Source organism: Scomber scombrus, chromosome 15, assembly GCF_963691925.1.
Source record: "Scomber scombrus chromosome 15, fScoSco1.1, whole genome shotgun sequence".
Taxonomy (NCBI): domain Eukaryota; kingdom Metazoa; phylum Chordata; class Actinopteri; order Scombriformes; family Scombridae; genus Scomber; species Scomber scombrus.
The window spans coordinates 27,321,460-27,346,391 of NC_084984.1; the positions used below are offsets into that span (position 1 = coordinate 27,321,460).

At 40.2% G+C, this 24,932-nt stretch overlaps 1 protein-coding gene across 1 annotated transcript; it reads right to left on the bottom strand.

Annotated features, from left to right (window-relative positions):
* Nucleotides 1-753: 753 nt before the first annotated feature.
* eeig1b (estrogen-induced osteoclastogenesis regulator 1b) lies at nt 754-24,932 on the bottom strand. Its single transcript, XM_062435077.1, has 12 exons — nt 24,796-24,932; nt 24,132-24,451; nt 9,511-9,631; nt 9,368-9,397; nt 6,145-6,261; nt 5,998-6,044; nt 5,739-5,899; nt 3,798-3,890; nt 2,875-3,088; nt 1,119-1,240; nt 954-1,023; nt 754-858 (listed from the first exon to the last, which is right to left on the bottom strand). Exons 2-12 carry the CDS (start codon nt 24,275-24,277, stop codon nt 813-815), a joined length of 1,167 nt encoding a protein of 388 aa, XP_062291061.1. The 5' UTR covers nt 24,278-24,451; nt 24,796-24,932; the 3' UTR covers nt 754-812.

Genomic DNA, 24,932 nt, shown 5'->3' on the forward strand with positions numbered 1-24,932 from the left:
CGACGAAGGATCGGTTTGAGACACACCCAGTGGAAAGAAAATGATTATTGGATTACTGTAAATTCTCAAATAGCACCTGGCACTCACATAGCCCATGAAAAAATTTAAAAACTTAAGTAAGGAGGAGACCTTGTGCACACAAATTAGTGATGAATGCTCTAAAACTAAAAATATATGCACATGCATTAAAGGAACATAACGGCTCATTTAGATTAAATCTTCCTGACGACTTGTAGTGTTTTTTTTTTTGCTTTGCATTTTGCACCAAACTGATAGCTGCCAAAGCCGGACAGTGTTACTAAAAATATAATAGCGACAACTACCTTGACTTTCTGCTGTTTATGGCATAAGTTAACATTAATAAGAGAGAAAACACTGATAATTAGTGCACATACAGTATCATTTTAGAGCATTCTTTACTAACCTGTGCATGAGTATAAAAAAAATGCACATTGCCCACGTTCAGCTACTGTTAATATAATCCAACTGATCATTAATATTTTAAACAAGAGCAGATCAGAATATTTTTTTTAAAAGTACCATTCAGATCACAAATAAAAACCTGACTCTCTCTTTAGAAGTTAAAGAAAGGTCCTGCCAACTATTTGAGAAAATACGGTAATCATGTGTTACACACCTCCCGCCACCTGATTAAATATACTATATAGGCTCAATATATCATAGTAGTCTTATATCAAGCAGTGTGCACCGAAGACAGGAATGCACATACATGCACATACACGCTCATGGACAATCAGATGTCATAGAATCATAAACCAGTCGACCAGGCTGGAGATGAAACGGTGCGTGTCTCAGTGAGTCTCAATGACCACTGCTTCAAAGACACCAGGTGTCACCCTGGGAAGACACATAAAACACATGATAATGTAGATGAGACGTTGGATTGATCAATAAAGTTAGAAAAAGATCAGGAAAATAAGACTGCAGCGTACCTGTTGGCGAGCTGTGTCCCACTGAGGGCCGTGGTCCCGTCTTTGCTGACAAACAATCTCAAGTTGCTGTCTGAAGGGAAGAAGGAAGCAGAGGAGAAGTTACAGCAGCAAGAATCAGAACTTCTGCTCATCTTTAATACTATAAACTTAAAAAAACTGTCAAACCTTCTTTGTTGCTGCTGTCAGAAAAGTTCTGGCTCTGAACGATCTTCTCCACGATGTCATCGGCATCGATGCGGGTGTCGTCCACACAGCTGGGCTGCCTCTCCACGTTGTCCTTTTTCCTCCTGTTGTCGGTCAAGACAAAGACGATTCAACATGTGAAAACACAGCAGCAGCACCACTGATATGTTTCTGTGTCTGTCTGTCAGAAACTGGGTGACATGTTCCTTCATCACCATGAACACACACACTGTAGTTTATTTTGACTCAGTACCACACACACTGTTCTGCTGTCAGAAATACTCAGAGCACCAAATGTGGATTCATCCACAGCTGAAAATAGTCCCCAACAAATTTACAATTTCCTCCTGTTTAAGTAATGTCTGTTAAAAAAAAACTACAGTGACCAACACTTCAGTAAATGACTGAACCTTATATAAAAATGAAACTCTATATATGTATTTATTTATTTTCACGATTGCAGGCCGTGATTAACCCAAACATCTGTTTTCAATGTCAGTGGAAATGTGTTAACAGATGTGACATCATGATTGTTTTTGTGGGTTTTGCAGTTTTGAATGAGGATGTGATTAACTGCATACCATAGCTGAGCTCTCAGTCACTAGTGAGTAGCTCAACAGCTAAAAGCTACTGATTCAATATAGTCTGTGGTGATGTAATGTTTTAGTTTAGTTCATACATGTCCTCATCACGTCAACCAACTTCAAGCTGAGTAGAGGCCTAATCAACAAGACTAATACACCTGTGAGTTTTATTTTGACTGACTGACTGACACAGGAATGAATACAAACACTGTATCACATACTGTGAGTGTATCTGTATTTGTCTCCTTGACAACAGAAGATGACATTCAAGGTATGAAGTTGCTTCACTCCTGGTTTTGTACTGCTTCACGTTCAGATTGAGGCCCCTGCATGTGACTACCAGACTACATAAACACACACAAACACACACACACACACACAAATGCACACACACACACGCACACACACAGACATAGACACCCACAGAAACGGACACACACACACACACACACAAATGCACACGCACACACACACACACACACACATGCACACACACAGACTAAGACACCCACAGACACAGACACACTCACGCACACACACACACACACACACACACACACACACACACACACACACACACACACACACACACACACACACACACACACACACCCACAAACACACACATACACATAGACACACAGACACACACCCACAGATACACACACACACAGACACACACACAGAGACAGACAGACAGACAGACAGACAGACAGACAGACAGACAGACACAGACACACAGACACACACACACACACACACACACACACACAGACAGACAGACACAGACACACAGACAGACACACACACACACACACACACACAGACACACACACACACACACACACACACACACACACAGACAGACAGACAGACAGGCACACACACACACACACACACACACACACACACACACACACACACACACACACACACACACACACACAGATACACACCCCTCCTCTCTGACTGGAATGAATTCTTGGAAAACTTCAGGCATGTACGTTAACACATACCTGGGATTCTAACCCATGACTCGTATCAGTGTGATGGAGTTCAGACATGCCTCACAGTCACATCCTATGAGATAGCACTGTGGGAAACGTGCAGGCGCAAAGTGTGTTTTCATCAAAAGCACAGGTGTGTGTATCTACCTGGAGGATCTGTTGGACATGAGGGCTACTGCAGAGGGGGGAGGAGGTCTCTCTGGTCTGGTGGGAGTTGCTTGTCGGCGCAGCTCGGTGGGGGTGGAGGGAGGAGGCTGGCCTGGGTGGGCCAAGCCACAAGAGGCGCTGCTGCTGGAGGAGGGGTTCCTATGGTGACTGAGGTCTGTCAGGCTGGAGGAGCGAGAGTGACCTGTGCTGTAGCCTAGAGAGGAGAGGAGAGGAGAGGAGGAGGGGAGAGGGGAGAGGGGAGGGGAGGGGAGGGGAGGAGGAGAGGAGAGAAGAGGAGAGAAGAGAAGAGAAGAGAAGAGAAGAGAAGAGAAGAGAAGAGAAGAGAAGAGAAGAGAAGAGAAGAGAAGAGAAGAGAAGAGAAGAGAAGAGAAGAGAAGAGAAGAGAAGAGAAGAGAGGAGAGGAGATGAGAGAAGAGGAGAGGAAAGGGGATGAGAGGAGAGGAGAGGAAAGGCACATAATGAGAGGAGATGAGGGGAGTAGTGGAGAGGGGAGGAAAGAAGAAGAGAAGAGAAGGGAAGAGAGGAGAGGAGAAGAGAAGAGAAGAGAAGACGAGAGGAGAGGAGAAGAGAGGAGAGGAGTAACATAACGAGAGAAGAGGAGAGGAGGAAAGGAACATAATCAGAGGAGAAGAGAGGAAGAGGACGAGAAACATGAGAAGTAGAAAGAGATGAAAAAGAGAAAAAAATCAAAGCATGAAAAGAAGATAAGAGAGGATAATGGGGGGAGGAGAAGAGAAAACAGGAGAAAAAAAGAAAAGAGTGGAGAGAAAAGGAAAAGTGACAACAAGAAGTTAATAACTAAATGACATTATTTCTGTCCTGTCTGTGGAGTTGTCAACAGAGCACACCATCATGCTCCTGACCCTGATGGGAGGATGAGGGAGGAGAGGAAAGCCTCTCACCTGATATCTTGCTGTGTTGGCTGGCGCTGCGGATATGACCGGTGTGGAAGACCTCGTCCGGGCTGGACACACTCTCTCCCTCCTCAGGTAGTCCTACAAACACACACACACACAGCAACACACACTGATACCTGACAGCAAGATATCACCAAAAACAGGTATGTGGCATATACTGTATGGTCATTTCATGCAGATTCTGGGTCAATGTTTTTATTCATCAAGAATGTCTGTATTTTGCTCTAAATAAATGCATTACGAAACACTTCTTTCCAGAAAGTTTTTCACAATAAAATGTAAAAAAAAACTTGTAACCATCAAAGTGATGTCTGCTTGTTTTGTCTGAGCCACAGTCCAAACATTTTAGATATTCCATTTCAATTGATAGAAAAAAAGAGATAAAGAGAGGAAGGAGAAAAGACGTCGTAACCAGAGAATGTCTGATAAATGACTTCATATTCTTATTGGTGCATTTTCTGCAGAGAACCACAGAACACATCATGTTCACTCAAAGTGGTTCCAATAAAAACTATGCTGTGAGAATGCAAACTAACTGAGGTGAAGCACCAATCTAAGGAACAGATACCTAAAAACCAAAGCAGATGCCAGTAGAGGTAAGAGAACATAACACCTTTCATTATTTCCTTTAATGTGGTGTTTTCATCATCATCCATTTGTAAAGCCGTGGATGTGCCTTTTTCATGATTATGCCCACTGCAACATGGACAATCTTTAAATTTAAGTCTTGTCAACGAATCCCAACAATGAATTTATCTATTAATTATTATTAATAAGTATTAAGAGTTTCATTCTTGCATTGAGCATCAGAAGATCTATCCATACACCTCTCTGCTAGTTCTGCTACATTTTATGCACATTTATGTTTCTTTACATTTATTTTTTACAATATTAGTGGTGCTTTTTGTGAACCAATGATAACATATGACTAAGTCACCCATCATCACTCATACCATATTACTATTCCAGTTCAACTCTTTTTGATGCACAAATTGAAGGAAATTGTGATTTTTACCTCGTGTGATTGTTGAATCAAAAATGATAACACATCAATAAGACACAATGTTGCACTGGGTGACCTTCATTACTATGAAGACACACTCTGTACTTTATTTTCCAACACACACCCTCTTGCTCCTGGAAATACTCTAGAACAATAAGGGCCTGATTTACTAGAGGTTTGTGTGTGTAAAAACGTGTGTAAACTTGACATCAGGATAGATTTTTTCCAGCTGTGTTAAAAATTTTTGAGTGGAATATTTTTGGTTTTACTAACAGCATTGACTTTGTCACTAATACTCTCCCATATGTCAGTTTTTCTTGTAATATTAGTTGTTGTTATAACTCAATATATTAGTTAACCTCTTCCACTAGAACCTGATCACATTTCATTTTGCGCTTGCAGCTTTCTGCTCGTCCAAACTCTCCATAAAGACACAAAACCCTCATTTAAATACTGCTGTCTCCACCCTGTTGCACCTGTTTTCATTTACGCAGTTATTCTTAGTACATCACCCGCAAAACGCACGCAAACTACACTATTGCACCGTGCATGTCATTTAGTACCCTTTATTTGGGATCTTAGTAAATCAGGCCCTAAATGTGTATTAATCCACCGCTGAAAAACAGTCCCCAACAAATGTACTAACTTGTCTGTTTGAGCAACATTTAGAATAAACTACAGTGCCCAGCTGTTTGATGACATTTCTGAGCCTATTTGTGAGCTGTATTTTAAATATCTTCAGTAGGAACCAATGAGCTATGGGCAGAATGCCACAGGCAGTGAATTCATAAAATATTGAGAGATGAACCAACACATTGTTAGTTTTGGTCTTTTACTTCTATCCGTTTTAATGTTTTATCCTAACTGACGGACCAACTAGAAAAATAAGAGAAAGTTGTTGAATTCCAACAGTGAGTAGTTACCTGAGCTACGTGTTGACGACTGTCTGGGTTTAAAGGTGCGAGATCCCTCTACGATGCTCCCTAGTGGCTGCACTTTGTCATCGGTGCTCTCCCCCTTACAGTCCAGCTGCAGGGTAGGGTCCTCGTCACCAATGGAGATAGATTTGGCCGTGCTGGGAGGCCTGATGGGAAAACCACATGCATAAAATATACTGACAATCATGTTCACTGAGTTTATAGATGTGTGGGTAAGTCCGAAAAACAACAAAGAGGAGCTCACGTTTTAAAGCAGGGATCCCCAGATAGAAGAGTCATCCCAATCGTTACCTGTAAAAAAAAAAATACAGATGTGTTACGAAGTGTGGGTGCTTATTTCTCATGTATATGTGTATGAGTGTGTATGCGTGTGTATGTGTGTTTGTCTTGCCTTGAGTATAGAGTTGTCCTGCCGAGTGTTTTTGGTGTCATAACCCTCCAGGATGCAGCAGCGAACTGCGGAGCCAGAACCAGCGAACTCTGCTATATTAAGATCAGCAAAGCCTAGCTAGAGTCAGACAGACAGACAGACAGACAGACAGACAGACAGACAGACAGACAGACAGACAGGGTAAAACAATATAAAATGAAAGGATTTAAGATGAAAAGACAGATAAATGCAGATGTAGAGTAAATTCAATGTCAAGTCTGGCTCACTTCTTTTTATTTTGATGTATTTTTGATTCCTTCTGAATCAGCAAGAATGCCTCTTCTTCTTTTCCTTATAAGATTTTTTTTTTTTTAAACATCCTTTTTGGTTAAGATCTCCTTTTCTCCGTCCACATACTGAAGGGAAACAGGAGAAAGTGACTTCATGTAGAAGTCAATAAACTCCTTTAACCTCCTCATTCATGATTTTCTGCCCTGTCAGCATTGCTTTCCTACTTGAGGGGCCACAGCTTGTGGCGGGGGAGTGTCTGTGTGTGTATGTGTGTGTGTGTGTGTGTGTGTGTGTGACTGTGTGTTTCATTGTCTTTGTTGTTGCTATTAGCATACTTTGTGCAAATTCCTCCTGTGTGTGCTTCCTAAAACTCTTTGCTCTTAGACATTAGTCATTTCTTTACTTTATCGTTCCTGACCCACAAGATGCTCAATGTCCAGTTGGTATATCCTATATAACATATGCACTAGACTGTGGATATTCATGGTCCCTGAGGATGATTCTTTAGTCTTCTGCAACATATGAATATCATATACAAGCTGCCAACTAATATGAAAAATCATCAGATTGCCAAGAAATGTGTTAACCCCTTTTAATTGAATGACCACATGGTCCCTTAAAACCAGCAATGTTGACTTCAATTCATCACCAGTTGCATCATGTCTTGTAGTTGTGTCCAGTTCAACTAAATCTCTAAGGCTGGGTTCAGACTGCATGCAAATCTGAATCAAATCTGATTCCTTCTCAAATCCGAGAAGGAGGCCTGACTGTCCAAATGGGATTTGGCTCTGTTTAGACTGGGCCACATTAATGACCAATCTGACAGGTTGCTGTGGCAACGTCGTCGGAGCAGAGGCGTCATCTAGCGTGTATTGTGTGATGTCATATAATTGCTACAGCGACAGCAACAACAAACCCTCGAGCTTCGCTTGAACGGAGCCATCTCCCCAAAGATTAATTAAGAATTTGGTTTGGTCCTCTGTCCAGGGACTGATGTTCGACGTCCTCCATTGCCTCCATTGATATCAGCTAGCAACAAAAACTGGAATAAGCGCGGGTCTGGTGTCGCATAGAGTGACGTAGCGTAGAGACGTAGAGAGACGTCACGGACAGTCAAATCCGATGTGAGTGTTTGGAGCTGTTCAGACTCAGACACATCTGTCCAAATGAGATTTGAAACTACCTCCCAAAGGTGGTTTCCATCTGGTTTGCAAAAATCGGATTTCATGTGATTTATGACTGTTCAGACTAAGAGCCATCTGGTTCCAATCTAGATTGGCTAAAAATCGGATTTTGGCTTGCAGTCTGAACGCAGCCTAACTCAAGGTATGCTTACTAGCTCTCCCTGAGGCTTTCAGTTGCATCTGTTGGTCTTCATCAGTTTTCTCAGTTGTCATGGAGATAACTCAGCTGTCATCCCATAATCTAAGTGTACATATTGTGGGGTATGACGGCTGCTGAGATGTAAACATCTGAACAAACATTAATCCACTGGTGAAGATCATGAGATGTAGCTGAAAGCTCTTTAAACAGCTAATACTTCAAGACTGGACTGCCTCCTGTCTTGTAACTTATCCTGCCACCATCATCTTTACCCTGTCTACTGAGCTCAGCTTTCTTGTAACTTCATCACTCAGTCACACACCGAAATGACAACTCTATAGAGTCTGAGAGGTCATTTTGTACATAAGAGTCTATATGAGAGAAATGTGATGTAAGGATTCTCAGTGTATGATTTTTAGACAGTGTGAGGGCTCTCTTGGTGTGTGGGGGAGGTAGAGAGTGTGAAGATTCCCAGTGTGTGGTAGGGAAAAAAGGTGTGTGAGGGTAGAAAGAGAAGGTGTGAGGGTTCTCTGACTGTGTATACAGGTAAAATGATATCAGGGAAGGACTGGAGAGAAAACAAAATAATAAATGGCCGTATGGGCTTTCCATATTTAACCCACCTGGTGCAGAATTTAATACATTTCTCTGAAGACAAAGAATAAAAATCCACTGGTGTATTGTGGATGCTTGAGGAAGTAACCAACGCTTTTTTTTTTTACCAGCAGATGTCAAAACATCAAATAAATATTCATCAGGCCGTCTTGCCTGGAATTCAGCATTTCCTAAATACACAAAGTTATTCCTTTGTTCAGTCAGATGCCCTCCTGTTCTCATTTATCTTTAATTTTCACGACCGCATAATGAAAGAATTTATGATTTTTGGCAACAACCAACAGAACGATTGAATGAAAAACTTGAATACCTTGAAGTGTATCGGAGCAATTAAAGCCTGGTTGTAAAATATGAGCGAAGCAAAGTTCAAGGTAAAAAAGATCTGAAGATGATTTGACCATGGTTTCTTTTTATAGCACACCTAACAAAACATTTAAATAATCCTTTTAGCTACGTTTCTGCCTGTAGGGGCTTCAGACATACAGTACAGTCAGAAGACAGCGAAGCCGTTCCGAACTCCTACGACAAACACATTGTTCACACATTAGTCATGCATGCAGGGACCCCGATCATTAACCAGGAAGAGTCAAACTAAACTGTAATCAGGGTGGGCCTTGACTATATTCCAGGTATTTGTCATCGCTGGAGCAGTTTTACAGTATGTTGCTCCAACGGCAGATACAAGTTCAGCTGTTACTACACACACATTCACCCACTGTGGTGTGTTATAATGCCCTTTCTCACAGTTATTACCCTCTGACTATGACCTGTCACATGCCTCTGTAAGAAAAGACCTGAGATGTTGATGTTGACGTGGTTGGTGTTTAACACGGCTTTTTACCATCACTGACATTGCAAAAGTGTGTTTTATAAAAGGAAGCAGGGCTCTCTTAACTTTCTGAGCCACGGTTCAAAGGTCAGACAGGTTAGCAGAGTCATGCTGAAGCTGGATTTCTGGAGTTTAACTACTGTACGGATCTTAGCTTCTAATCATACGATCACGAAATTAACTTACCTTGGAAAACGCTTTTCCTCCTTTGAGTTCCTGTAAACATGAAGAGCGAAACAGTGAGGAACCGTTATTACATTACTAATAATGGGGGCAGGTCATAACCCAAGAGAATCAAAGAGAAATGGCTGCTGGGAGTTGTAGTTTACCTTGCGTACAGAGACCCTACAGATGCAAGGGTCCAACACTCCAGTGATTGCATTAGAACTCATTTTACACACGAAAGAGAACTTCTTCCTCCATCGCACACAGTTCTGCTGCACCTCCTCCCTGCAACACACACACACATACACACACACACACAGATCAGGTTAGACTATTGAAAGACACATTTTAAACAAAGCATTCAATTCATTCAATAAGAAGTTTCAAGAATGACATGAAGACCACTGACTAAACTAAAAAGACATTAGAAGTATTGTCAACACCTGGTGAACAACTGTTACCAAAGAGATGGATGAAAATATGTTGCAGACCGCACATGTGAAAGATGAAATGTATTAGAAGATGATATTATGAGTATATGAGCCCCGGATCAACTGTAAAGCATTGACTCATTTTCTATGAAAAAACTAAAATCCACAAAGGCTGTGCAGTGGATGGTCCAGATGATCTCATCCCGGGCTGTCACATGTCATACTGAGAAGTGTGTTGAGGGGGTTTTCCACTTTTCCACAGATTGAAAACAGATTCGGTGTTTATCTGCATGTAATTTAGTTCGGGACATTTCTCGCTCTCTCTCTCTACATCGTGTTCTTTGGACCGTGGCCTTTTTTCTTTACATCCAATTTCTTTATATGTTAATGAGATTTTTCACAAAACAAAAACAAACAAACAACAAGAAAACATATGTAACAAATAAACTAAGAACTGCTGATGAAAAGCATTTATAGAGATATCTTTCAGTGTTTCACACATGGAACACATAACACTGCTGACTTCATCTGTTTGTAGAAACGATGGCTGTTTGTCACTCTGATTTAAATCACGTTCACATAACAGCTCTAACAAAAAAAGCTTGTATGTTTCGTTGCCTATTTTATCCAGAACAACAGCAACATTCACACAATGTATGTAAAGCATTTAGCTGGATATTTAGTCATAGTTATGGAACGGCTGCAGAATGTGTGTGAGAGTGACCTTTCAGCTCCAAGAAGATGCAAACCGGCACACAATATGTGTATTGATGGAATATTATTAACAGTATTCTAACAAGAATTGATGCGATTATGTGCAAGGCGCTTTGATATGGAGTTCCCATTTAACCTCTTAAACTCCCCAGCATACTCAGCTGATTTTACTGTCTTTCAGAGGCTGTATTTCACTGGCTGTACCATATCAAATGAGGAAATCTATATCATCCATTAGTACCAACCATGTAATGGTCACATGGTGGTACATGAGGCTAAATTGCACTCCACATTAAGGCTAAATTTTGGCGAGGGAAAAACTGGCATGGCCATTTTAAAAGGTCTCTTGGCCTCTCACCTCAAGAGATCTGAATGAAAATGGGTTCTATGGGTACCCACTAGTGTCCCCTTTACAGACATCCCCATTTTATTCCATGCAGTTTGGAGTAAAAACCATGCAGTTTTTTTTTACATGCAGTATAAATGTGTTATTTTCGTCTGTTGCATCCATTCATATCAAATTGCATAATTTGGTATGAATGGAAAGCTGAGACTCTTGTGTATTGACTGAGCCCAACTGTGTTCATGGGTGATGATGTCAGTCCTAACCGTAGACATTTTTATTGTAGCGAGACCTATAGTGACCTCTACAATAATCACAGCCTCATGAAACTTTACAACCATTAACTAGAGACCTCTAGTATTCAGAGGATGTATGGATATCATACTGTGTACTGACAGTAAGAGGGTTTCTGAGCAATTTCCAGAACAGAAGTACTCACCATCTAATGGACAAAACATGCTATTCTCACAGAAATCTCCAAATATTAAATGTGTCTCTAAATCTCCCAATGCAGGTACATTTAATAGGATCTCAATACTCAATACTCTTCTAGTCTGAAGTCTGAAGAAGAGCATTGAGCTTGAAATGTCACATGTGGTATCCTATTAAATCTAGCTGCATTGGGAGCTGCAGTGTGCAGACTTTCTTTCATGCTTTTTGATACCAAATCCCAGCATGCATCTTGTTCTTCAAGGTCTTAATGTCTTTATGTGGTATTTTTGAGGGATTTTTGACCATTTTTTTTAATCAATTCTCAATTAGGTGAATGGTTCAATTATACACCGAATCTGTGTAACAAATGGTATCGACACAAGAATTTCTGAAACTTATATATATATACTTATATGGCTTATATATAGCCATAATATACTTCCATCAGAATGATCTAAGCCCTTATACATTCTAAATGTTAAAAAATTTGAATAGCTCATTACAGATTTATGACAAACAATCTTGACCTACAGTGCTGAGATGCATCGCTACCCCTGACCCCCTTAAAAAAGACAAAAGTGGGACTATGTGAGGGGAGGGGGAGTAGAAGAGGTTAAGATTACCAACTAAGTCTTGCACTCCTATTTTTCTAAGAGCTCTGATATATCTGACTTGGCAAACCCAAATTTAATAGATATTACCTCATTTTGACAATGCACAGTGTTTTAAACCCTCATACAACCAACTCAGTTATCATACAACCTTCCTGAGTTGTCAGATGGGGTGAATTCTCGCAAGTCTTTCAGATCCTTCTCATCCATCTGACAATGCATGGACGTGGCATTAGGTCGAGGATTTGGTGTGTGTTATGCCAGTGCTGGCTAATGTTATAAGTAACTTCACACCTCTAGTGTCTTATATCTAGTATAATATAAAGGTGTGGAGGTGCCGGTGGCTCAGAGAAAGTGACGAGTACCATTCTTTCCTTCATCAACGACTTCTGAGAGTTCCTTGTGGAAGGCACTCAATTTCAAACAGGGTGGAGTCAGGAAACCGCCCGGAGCTTTGACTACTTTCGCTGGAAAAACGAGGGCCACAAATGAGCGTGTGCTCTTCATCTCTTCATTTGAGGAATTCGAGGAGGCCACGGAGTGCAATAAGGCCTCACGGGATTATGTCCCATGAGTGTGGTACCTCCCAGCGTTATCAGGAAATGAACGCTTAAAAGATCAATAGGGGGTTTACGGACTTCACTACACAACTGCACTTGATTCTCACAGCGGCACACACATGCACAAAAGGACATAAGCGTGCAGGGCTTGTCTCGACTTGGATGGTGAACTCTGATGTTATCTGTCCCCCGCGCAGCTCACGGCAGAGGAAACATTACATGAGAATCATCCAGCTCTCTACACAATCAGCACTTCAGTTGCACAACGCAGAAGTGCAGACTCAGCCTGGCACTTTGCTGATAGCAGATAGTTCCATGTGCTTGTTTTTTTTTGGAATGTGATGTCAAAATGTAGGAAGTGCATTGCAAACCACATGAAAATCTGCCCACCAGTATGGTACACCCTCACTAACACATTTTATTATGATAGCTATGACACTATCACTACTACATGCATCAGTTTGTCCAGTTTAGGAGTACATCACGAAATATTGAATATTGCAGAGTTGCAAAAATAAAACCAAAGATATCATAAATTATAGTTTTCATTTAAGGTATAAAAGAACATTAACTGTTGAGTGCTAATAGGAAAAATACAAACTTTCTACAAATGTAGGCTAAGTCTGCACTGGGATTTATTACATGACTCTGACTAATAACTGAGTCATAACTCAAATCAAACAAATCTGAACACACATATATGATACACATATTTATTTAGATGGACTGGCTGGGGAAAAAAAAGGAAAAAGACAAAACTAATCCCCAGAATCCCAGATACATCAACCCTCTCTAAAAAAAAAAAAAAACCTCAGAATAATAATAGGGCACAAGAATATTAAATGCAGCTATACTACTCCTATTTTTATACTGGTGAACTACTTTGTTAATAAGAGCAACACTTTCCTGCTAATGGAAAAAATAGGGGTTAGTACAGGTTCAAAATAAAATGATCTTCACCGCTCAATCTTTGATTTGAAATACCAAAGAGGAAATGGAAATTAACAAATTGCTGGATACACTAAAATTAAAGTCTGCTCATATTTAAATTTAGATTTGCTACATGTTGGATCATGGTCTTTAAGCCTTGTACGCTCTTCCTGTTTTCCCAGTCTTCATAAGTGGCATTTATCGTCGTTGTAGATAGAGTGAAAGACGCAATCATGACGCGTACCATAACTTCATCTTTTTCATACCCGTATTTGTTTTCACACATACCACGATAAGAGCTTGAATTCAGTATCTTCAAGGCGCTCTTTTTCCTACATTAACTTTTATCAGAGGGACTTTTCCCTACTGCACTTATCTAAAAGGTGACCTGAAGTCTACAGCTCTTAAAACAACAAGCCCGGAGGGAGAGAGAGAGAGAGAGAGAGGCAGAAAAATGACCAAACAGGTTCTGCCACTTCTTTGCTTACGGCCCAACCTGCCTTCACAAACACACCATTGTGTGGCAGGTAGATACAAGTAACACTTTCTCTCACTGTGAGGCTATGCTTTACATGGCTGCTTGGTTTCAACCACCATGGCTGCTTTTAAGGGTCACAGTCAGTCTTGGTGACCCTTACAAACCAATACAATTTTTTTAATTCTAGTAGATATTGTTGGGTGATTATGGTTTGGGAATGGTGAAATAATGGTTATGACACAGAACTATGGAACAATGTCCTTATATGTGGGTCATAAACACACTCAAGAGTTTGTTCCGTGTTTTTCTGCTAATACAAGCTGCTAACAAACGTAGCACGTAGTAGCACGTAGCTATGTGATAACAAACGTAGCACGTAGCTATGTAATAACAACCATAGCACATAGCTATGTAATAACAAATGTAGCACGTAGCTATGTAATAACAACCATAGCACGTGGCTATGTGATAACAAACGTAGCACGTAGCTATGTAATAACAACCATAGCACGTAGCTATGTGATAACAAACGTAGCACGTAGCTATGTAATAACAACCATAGCACGTAGCTATGTGATAACAAACGTAGCACGTAGCTATGTGATAACAACCATAGCACATAGCTATGTAATAACAAACGTAGCACGTAGCTATGTGATAACAACCATAGCACGTAGCTATGTAATAACAAACGTAGCATGTAGCTATGTGATAACAACCATAGCACGTAGCTATGTAATAACAAACATAGCACGTAGCTATGTAATAACAAACATAGCACGTAGCTATGTGATAACAACCATAGCTATGTAATAACAAACATAGCTATGTAATAACAAACGTAGCATGTAGCTATGTGTTCACAAGTGTGCCAGTGAACCACCACAGGCAGTGAAGAAGAAAACTGCTAGCTAGCAAACATAGACGTAAACAATGAATGATTTACAGTATATTAAAAATCAGCTTTGCTAATGTTTTAAAGGCTAATGAAGGAAATGCTACACGTCAGTCCTCAAGGATACACACAATGCATTTTGGTGAGAAGAAAATACATGTTTACATATCTTCTGTTTGTTTACAACAAAAGTCCACAGGGCACCTTTAAAAAAAATAAGGATCAATTCTGAAATCAACACTTTTCATCAATCATCATGGCATCGTCATGTCAGGCTGAATGGAATGTGTCCATGAGCATATTTTTTAATGATGTATTTTAAGGCCAAAGCCATGATATCTTCCCTCTCATACCACCTTGGGACCAAACAGGATCCGTGCTTGTTTGCTTACATGCAGGAGGAAATGCTCACTTATGTGGAGTGGTTATGAATATTTTCCATGAACACTTACATGAGCTGCTACAAATGTATTTAGGTTAAAAACGTTAACTTTATTAACTCTGTCTTCTCATGGGTTAGTCTCTGTCTTTTTTTAAGGTGGAGGAATGAGACACAGTTCAAAATGAGCCTATAACATAAACACCCACACAAGCAGACACATGCAGACACACACACACAGTCACATCTCATAACCGAGCCATAACTTTTTTTTTAATAATTTGAAATGGACATGTAATGAGTGTGTGTCTGCTGATTGCTACATCTGTGTGTCTGGGTGTGTTTTTGTTATTACATAATAACTGATAACTGGTACAGTATGATGTATAGGTGCTTTAACAGATGTATGCTAAAGGTGGAGTCAGCTTAAAGGTTAAATGTGGGTTTGAAACTGAGATGAGCGGTCCCTGGATTCTTACTCAACATTAATGGGGACAAAGTCTGAACATTTCCAAATTTATGTTTTTAATATCGGGCTCTGCTGGAATATATTTGCCTGACACACAGCTCAAAAAATTCCTTATTTATCCAATACTTGGAAAAACCTTAGCAACAACCTTAGCAACCAAAGTAGTTTAGGAGCATGTGCAGAAAGCTGACAAGGTAGAAAAAAGAGTCCTTTGACTTGCAGGGAGAATTTCTACATACATACACCTCAAGTTTTGGAACTTTGACCATGTTTAGCATAGATATGTAACATCATAAAAGTATATAAATTACAGAAAATCACAAAAAGCATCCTTAAGTAAGCTGAGATATAATAGACACCTTGTGTGGGACAAAATCTGCTGTTCTAGCAGTGGATCTCTACATTTTAGACTAAAACATGGTAGCTGGCTGCATATATATGCTGATATTTCACCATCACATATGATGTGTCTGGTCTGAATATGAGACCGATTTGTTATTGTACAGGTCTGCAAATTCAGAAACACAAGCAGTATTCTTCTTGTTATTTTGTCCATCTTTCAGTTCAAGCAGCGGTCAACAGCGATCAACCACACCCACGAAAGGTTAGCGCGGCTCAAGTCGAGCTCAACAAAAAGAGTGAATTCTGTACCGAGTAGACTGAAAAGGAGCTTTACTCACTTGATTTGTCTGATTCAGAGATAATAACTTAGGATTTCTCACAAAAGGGGGAACTGTGGATTTTGTCCCACATCACTTACATTGGAAATGCATTAGAGAGGGATCTTTTAATGGCCAGTATGATGAGGAGAAATGATAACAGCAACCGAAACCTGTCTAATGTTCATATGATCAGCTGACAAAGCTATCCTTTAATAAAGAGCTGAACTACTGACAGTGACCAGTGTGGCATTTCGTAGATGTAACATGTTTTTCGAAAAACATTCGAATGTGACACAACCAAATTGTGCTGATAAGGACATTTTCCCTCAGCATAACAATGAAAACAATAATTTGACATCTCAAAGGTTATCAACCATGTGGTTGTTTTACTGATCCAAAGGTGATAGTCGATGAATGAGTAAATCATGTGCTAGCAATATTTGGCAGCATATAAACTAGAAATACTGCCATATGCCTCCACCGATCAGTCAAGTTGCAGTTTACATCCACGTCTGACCAAACTCATTTAATATTTGCAGTGAAGGCATTGTGATAAACACGTTGTATTCACTTACAGACTATTTTTACAGAGGAATACAGAGGACTCATAGAGAGCTTTGTCACATGGTGCAATGATAATCATCTGAAGCTCAATATCAGCAAGACCAATCAGCTTGTGGTGGACTACCAGAGGAACAGGAGGCCCCCTGTCCAGGTTGTCATCCAAGAAGAAGACTTTACTAAGTACCTTGGAAAAGCAAAACTACAAATTCTACATCTTCAACCCAGCAGCAGAGAAGATCGAATCAATCGCCACAGTTTCAAGGTGGACATCCAAGATTAGTGTCATCAATTCAGTATACAACCTAATGTGAAATATGGTCACAATCTCCCTTTCTGTTCCTAAAGTATGGTGTTGAATAATGGCCAGACAAGTCTTTCTGCAGAACATTATGATGTTACAGTGAAGCTGACCTTTGACCTGTTGGATATAAAATGTCATCATTTTATCCCATTAGACATTTGTGTGAAGCTTTGTCATAGTCGGTGTATGCATTTTTTGAGATATGGTCAAAAGCGTGTTTAGTTGATGTCATGGTGACCTTTGACCTTTGACCGCCAAATTCTAATCTGGTCACCCTTTGAGTCAAAGTGGACGTAATGAACAGATAGAGTGACAGTGAAGACATATATATCTAGACTTTTTCTTACAGTGAGCTGAAATCCACTGTAACTGCTGTCAATTCATGCTGACTACAGCTGCTGCCCAGCACAGCAACATACCAATATTTTAAAGTCACCATACAGGCCTACAGTACCTGACACACTGTGGGTGAAGTGTTACTTTCACAGGTTATACATGATGGCAAAGTTGACACAACCCAATTTGCTCAAGCTCATGATAACTCATGAGGTTTTTTTTTAAAGCATCTTTTTACAGATTTCCAGCTCTTAAAACAGAAAGAGGAAGAGGAAAAGAGATCAAAGATAACGTTTATGACTCATATCCTTTATTTCCTCTCAAGACCAATTCATTACTAGTACATATTCTGGTGTATATTCATTTACAAAGGACTCTTAAATGAAGTACCAACTTACCTCAAGTCACTAATAGACATCGATTATGTATTTATCAAACCTGCTCTCAGGACCGGATCACACTACATGTTCCACCGGGGTCAAGTCAGATCTTGGAAAAACTACTTTTAGATTTTGTACTTGAGACTCATGGAACAACATTCCAAAGCACTTTAAATATTGATTCCCTAATAACATCGGGACACTTAATAAAATACCCTTTTTTAATGTAATTTAATTGATTTCTGTATTTCTGCTGTTCGATTTGTTTATAAGTAAATCTCAGCATCATTGAAAACGAGAAAACGAGCGTCACCCCCTCAATGTATCCCAGAGAAAATAAAAAAGGTTGATGATGATGATGATGATGATGATGATCACTTGTTTTCCAGCACATTTGATTTAGAACATCTACGAGCAACAATCAAGACTTTAGTAAGCATTTGATAAAATTATGTTGAGTTCACTGTGTAGGTTCCCTTTTCCTCATGCCTATGAAAGTAGTTCATTTTTGAGACTATACCTAGGGTTATATTTCTATATTTAAGCTTAATATAACATTTTCTAATTGCAAATGTATATTATATCTTTGTAGGATATTTCCACCTGACACTTAATAGTGAAAGCAGAGAAGTCATTTCCAGTCACAGCAGACAGGAGACTGAGCAGAATCACCGGTTAGTGTCTATCAGATCAGACTGGTTACACTTCCCTTTTCTAGAGCTACTACTGCAACCAGAAACGTTGAGTTCTCCTCAATTCAAAAATCCAGCCATGAGCCTCATCCACTGTGCAAAGCAGCCCAATGCAAAAAGATATCAAACAATGTGAAAAACTGGATATTGCCCCACGTTTCTGAGGGCAACTACACCGATGAACAATAGAATCTGCCTTACATGGATCTGTTTCTCCAGAGACCGAAAAACACGATGGCCGTCATTACTCTTTGGAGCCGTTTCTAAACTAACTTCTGTGACTGTAATCTTCACGGTGAAGGAACATGTCACCCGGTACACCGTTGTGTAGCTCACAGACAGAGGAACAAGCAGGAACGCTTCATTGTCGGTTTGGCTCGGCACACGATAAGAAAAATATTGAAAACCGACAGCCGTATACTTTAACGCTTGGCTGAAATCGGAGCAAAACAGTTTGGGTTACTTCTGCCGGTTGTACTCATTTGTTGCACAGACGTTTGGTAAGGCTTGACTCTCCTGTTTCAACCATCCGTACAAACAAGACACTGAATTATAAAGATATGATTCAGCGACAAAGGTCAAGCTACAAGACATGCATATGTTACAACTTTAAGAGAGAAGTCAACGAGTCTTCAACCCAATCAATGAGCTGAGCTGAGGGACAAATGTAAACTATCAGTAAGGACTAGGGTTGGGCGATGTCCAGGATTTGGACGATCGACGATGTTCAAAGCAAAACATCGTGATGGCCGATGGCATCGGTGGGGGGGGGGGGGACCATCGGACCAACCCTAGTAAGGACTATATGTAGTGGTAGTGGTATTATTAGAATTTTACACTTATGACCATTCATCCCATGGGAACCATGAAAGTACAAACTTTCATGGCAGTTCATCCAGTAGCTGTTTAGATATTTTAGTTGGACCGAACAATGGACTGATCAACTGGCTAACATTTCAACATCTAGAGCTAACATGCTAATAGTAAATATTCAGAGGTAAACTGGTAGTGGAAACCAACAACCAACAGTATCTCCTACTTCATTAGCCTAAGAGATGTATAATAATAATAATAAACTTTATTTATAGAGCACCTTTTTAATACAAGGGATCTAGCTCAAAATGCTCTACAGGGAAAAAAATACAATACAATAAAAAACAAAAAAATAAAAAGTATAATTAGACAATTTGTGTTGAAAGTAAAAAATAAGTTAAAATGACACTAATTAAAAGCCAGATTAAATAAATACATTTTCAGCTGTCGTTTAAAAATGTTCACAGAGCCCACATCTCTTATAGCTATAGGTAGTTTATTCCTTCATTTTGAAGCGTAACTAAAGAAAGACGCACTGCCTATTTTCTTGTGCGCCTAGTTATGTGTATTTACAAACCCAAGCAGGCCACGGACAAAAGCAGACTTTCAAGCGTTCTTTAAAATGTTAAGAAGGAAATTAAAATGGTTTTCGGTGTGCTCGGACGCCCTGTGGGAAATGTCATTCGTCCCTACGTGTGGCACGGTTTTTGTGATGGAGATCCAGAACGATGGAGACTGTGGCACCAGCTAAACAGCGAGTGAGAGCATTAAAATAACAAATGAAACTTAATTAAGATGCAATCAAACGGACTCCCAAGAATGAATTGATAAAAGCAAGATTTGGGTCAGAGGCAACAAGCAACAAAGCCAGCTGTTTTCCAGCTGCCTCTACTTTCATAGTTAGTGCACATCCTATCTAACTCAACAAGAATGCAAATAAGCATACTTCCAAAAAATGCCAAACTATTCCTTTAATGAAGCTGAAGGCTTTCATTAAGTTGCGGGTACTGAGCCAAAGGCATTTTTTCAAAGTAGCTATCTTTTCCAGGTACCTAATATTAACTCAGTCTATCAGTCTGCATCTGCTGAGTCTGGCCTTTGTAGTGTACAGAGGAAAATATGCAGTCATGATATTAATCAGCAGGCAAACATAAGATAAAGAAGACCAAGTCTCCTTCATACCAGCACAGTAAACACTACTAACTGTTGGTCTAATCAGGTACCTGTAAGTGTTTAGGCTCAAGGTGCATTGTTTCTTTTAAGACTTTGCATACTTTTAAAAGTCTGACTATATAAAAATGCTCAGTCAGAACATTGTAGGCTACATACAAAGACCTACTGACACTGTGAAGGACCGTGTTGATGAAATCAGCCTCTTGTGTTGAGCTGAGGAGTGAAAGGTCTTTATTGAATCTCTCTCTGCTGATATTGGTCCATTGCGCAACAGTGCCTGATGTCGCGGGCAACGCCTGTGTTCTATTGAATTTAGTCAAGGAGTGGAATTTTTTCTCAAGCATCTCTGACTTTGATGTTGGCAGCAGATAGACAGTATCATGATCTTAAAGGCACCGGCCTCAGTACAGCTACATTACATTTTGGTTTCAAGGATTCAAGCAGCATTAAAGAAAGAGTAATGGGCTCTTCTGTGTGTAAAATGATCTTGCATTCATATTATTTCCTCATATTTTTGGGTTGGCACACCACCAACAGCTGCACATTTGTATGTAAAAATGATGATGCTTGTATGCTTGAAGGTCTTCAGTAAAGTAATACTGCATAGATTATAGATTCCTCATTTTAGGGAGTGAGCAATGATCTTTAAATAATGTAGAAATACAAACAAGACCCCCAAGATGTACAGATGTACAGAAAAATAGATCAGGAATAATAGATTATGTGCTTGGTTTTAGTGTTTAATAATTAACTGACATCCTCATTGTTCTTTAGTTGGATATACTGGCGCTATAGCAACTGTACACAGAAACAGAGCTGCAAGGTTTGGTCGATGGCTGCCAATAACTGAATTACACGCCGATCATTTTGATAATCAAATAATCATTTTGGGTCATTTATTTAAGAAAAATCGGCACATGTTCAGTTACCAGCTTTGTAAATATGAACATTTTCTGGTTTCTTTTGAAAATCTTTAGGTGGTGGACTGTTGATTGGAAAAAAAGAGTACATTCCCAGTCAGCATGTCCATGTGGGCCCCACATGGGTTAAATGCGGGCAATGTGGGTACTGAGTGGGCATGGACTTGAACTGGGAAAAGTTAGCTGGTCCCACATGGTTTCCGTAACATGGGCTCCGCATGTGAAGCCCACTTGGGCTGACTGTATGAGCCCTGACCCATATGGGATGTAAGTGGGCTAAGCAGGCATGGGCATAAACAGGGCAAATTGTGTGGGCCCCGTATCGTTTCAGTAACATGGGCCGAACATGTGATCCCATGTGAGCTGGCTAAATGGATCCCATTGGAGGTCCATTTTGATCCCACTTTGACCCCATATGGACAAACAAATGGGGCCTACATGGGTCTCACCCAGTTGGGCTCTACCTGAAACCCAGTCAGAACCCACTTGAAGCCCACATGTGCAAACACGGGTGGGGCCACCATGGAAACTGCGGACAAACCCAATTGGGACCTACAGTATATGTGCAGCCCGAATTGAACCCTTATGTGGCCCACATGGACGTGGTTATTACCATTTTCTGACATTTTATGGACCAAATAGCTGACAGATTAATAATCAATAATAAAACTACTTCTAAGTTGCAGCCTCACCCAGAAGACTCCTCTCCTCATTTCTAACTAATCAGTTCTTATCAACTTAAAGCTCCCACGACTCACCGCTCAGTCATATAAACTTTGGTTACTAGGGAAGTGAGGTAGCAGTCAGTCATAAAAACGTGGTATTCACGCAGTAACTGACTTATTTGCATGCAGGTAAATGTGCTGACGCAGACCTGTTTCTTCTACTTTCCTGTCCATCACAGCACCGACCAAGAGATCTTATAGAGATTACTTTACAAAGCTTTGAACCACTCGGCCCAGTTATCTGTCTGAACTGTTGACCCTAATGCAGGAAGCTCCCGACTGCTCCGCCGTCCAAAGGTGACAATGCTTCCTCTCTGCAGCTTGCCTGAGGAGCCTTTCATACTTTCTATAAACATTTATTCATTGAATCTATGTTGACTCATCTCTTATTTATCCTGCTTGTCTTGTTCTCAGCTTTTTACCATCACTTTTCAAACCTTTGTCTTTCAGCAGGTTCTGTTCTGTTATAAACTGCTAACCACATTTTCCCAGGCAACCACTAGTTTCTATTCGTTTCACCACAGCACGAAAATCAACGTGCGCTGACTTGAAACCTGACTTGTTAAGATAATTAATCGCAGTGAACATTAAATCTGCCTTAAAAGGAATAGTTCAACACCTTCTTTTCAGCAGTTGGATCAATAATCTGTGGATTAGGTACAGCGTTGGAGCTGAGAGCCAATTAGCCTATAGCTTAGCATAAAGACTAGAAGTAGATTCTCCGACCAAAATGGGGAAAAAATTTAACAATTAACATGCAGGAGGAGTTATGTGCTGGACTATTAGTTTCTGTTACCTAAGCTAGCCTTACCACTTCCTGACATGTGATATCAACCCTCTCATGTCACTCTTGGAAAGAAAGCAAATAAGCGTATTTGCCAAAATGTTGACTTCTAACTATTTTACTGTCACGATCATGTAAGAAACTTCATAGTCTGAACAAGCTGGGGTCCTAATAGTACAGAAAAGAGAGGAAACACAATGGCAGTCTTTTTAGTTTTGTGGGGGGGGGGGGGGGGGGGCCTTGAAGGTTTATCTGTTGAACCTGTAAACCTGTCATGACATTCCCCCAAAAGCTTACTCACATTAACCTCAAATGTAATTACAGTGAGTCTCACTGAGGTCATACCAAAGCGGTCACTAGAAGAAGGGGGGGGGGGGGGGGTGATTTAAGGGGGCCTTTTGAGCTGGTATGAAACCACTAATTGCTAATAATTTAAGGGCCAGTTCACTCAAACTACAAAAAAATAAACTTACAGTTAATGGTTTTATTTGCCAAAGTTGTAAAAAGTCTGTTAGATTTCTGCCTTCAGCCCGACTGAGTGGAGGTGATCAGAGAATTAAAATTAAGCAACTGTCTCATAATAAAGGCAAAAATGCACCCCCAAAAATATATCTATACAAAATAACAAAAATATTCAAGAAACTTTAAGTAATCCACAGAACTCATTTTTTTTAACAAAGAAATAGTCCCTAATGTTTGTGCAGCTTTAGTGAATGCATCATCTAGACGTCAACAACTTTGCCCAGGGGCCCTTGAGCAAAGCGTTTAATCTCTGCATTCTCCAACGGAGCGTCTCAAAGACGATACTGGGCAGCTTCCCACTGTGAATGTGCGACAAGGGTGGAGTTGAGAAACAGAACAAAAGACAACTTTCCCAGGAATAACACACCAAAGTGCACTAAAGGTTGAACTGCAAGACACTCAGCTTCATACCAGTTTAACAGCTGTCACAATGCATTCCTTATCTAAGATGGAAAACCATCAACAAACACAAAGTCAATCCCTTTGTATCAGAGTGGGTCCACATAATCCACTCCGGCTCTATTTGTAGAAAAACAGCAAAGTATCAACTATTCAAACTATTGAACTTAACATCTGTGGAGTCAGTTAGTGTTAGACTGTGTCAGTCCTCTTGCATGCAGTGGAAGGTTTTCATGTGTTACAACAAGGAAGTGAAGAGCTGCTCTAAATACCTGGATGACAAGATGGCAAAGTCCCCACCATCAGTCAGCCGGATCTTGCAGAAAAGCATCCCGTTGACAAAAGGCACTGCTGTAAGCTCCTCCAATGTGAAATACACTTGAAACTTGAACTTCTTCTTTTTCATCAAAAAAGACATTGTTCCCAGCTGCTGGAGTGTGCTGATGGTATGATGAACAACCAAATGAATGAAAAAAAAAAAAAAAAACCCAAAGAAAGAGAGAGAGAAAGATATAGTGTATTTGGCTTCAAAGTGGAGGTTGAAAATCCTTCTTTGCCTCTGGGTTAATCATTTCTGTAGTGTGGTTTAGACCTGGAATTTAAAAAAAATAATAAAAGACTGTTAAAACACTATAAAGTAGGTTTCATTTGCAACTGCATGTTAAGGTGCAATGACAGCTGTGGAAATCATGCGGTCATTTTCTTCACATTGAATATATGTGACAACACCTCCTTCTTATTGGTTAGAACACTAGAGGTGGGTAACGAATTAAATGTTTTCAAATGAAGGTTTTAGACGCAATTGCGTAAAAAAAATGCGTACGTTTGTTCGTCTTTTCTCCAACATGATCAGACTCTCCCAGTGCACACAGCTGCCACGCAAACACCAAACAGCACTCGGCGGATCGCTGTAAATTTGTTTTGACTGATTCTTACCGTTCTGTCGGTCTGCTGCTCCTCATATTGTTCAACAGTACAGCTGTGAGAACCGGAGTCTGGATACCTGGGCACTTTTCTCAGCTTCAATGCATCTTCAGCAACTGTTCCCCACTCTAAGAGAGAGAGGATTCAAC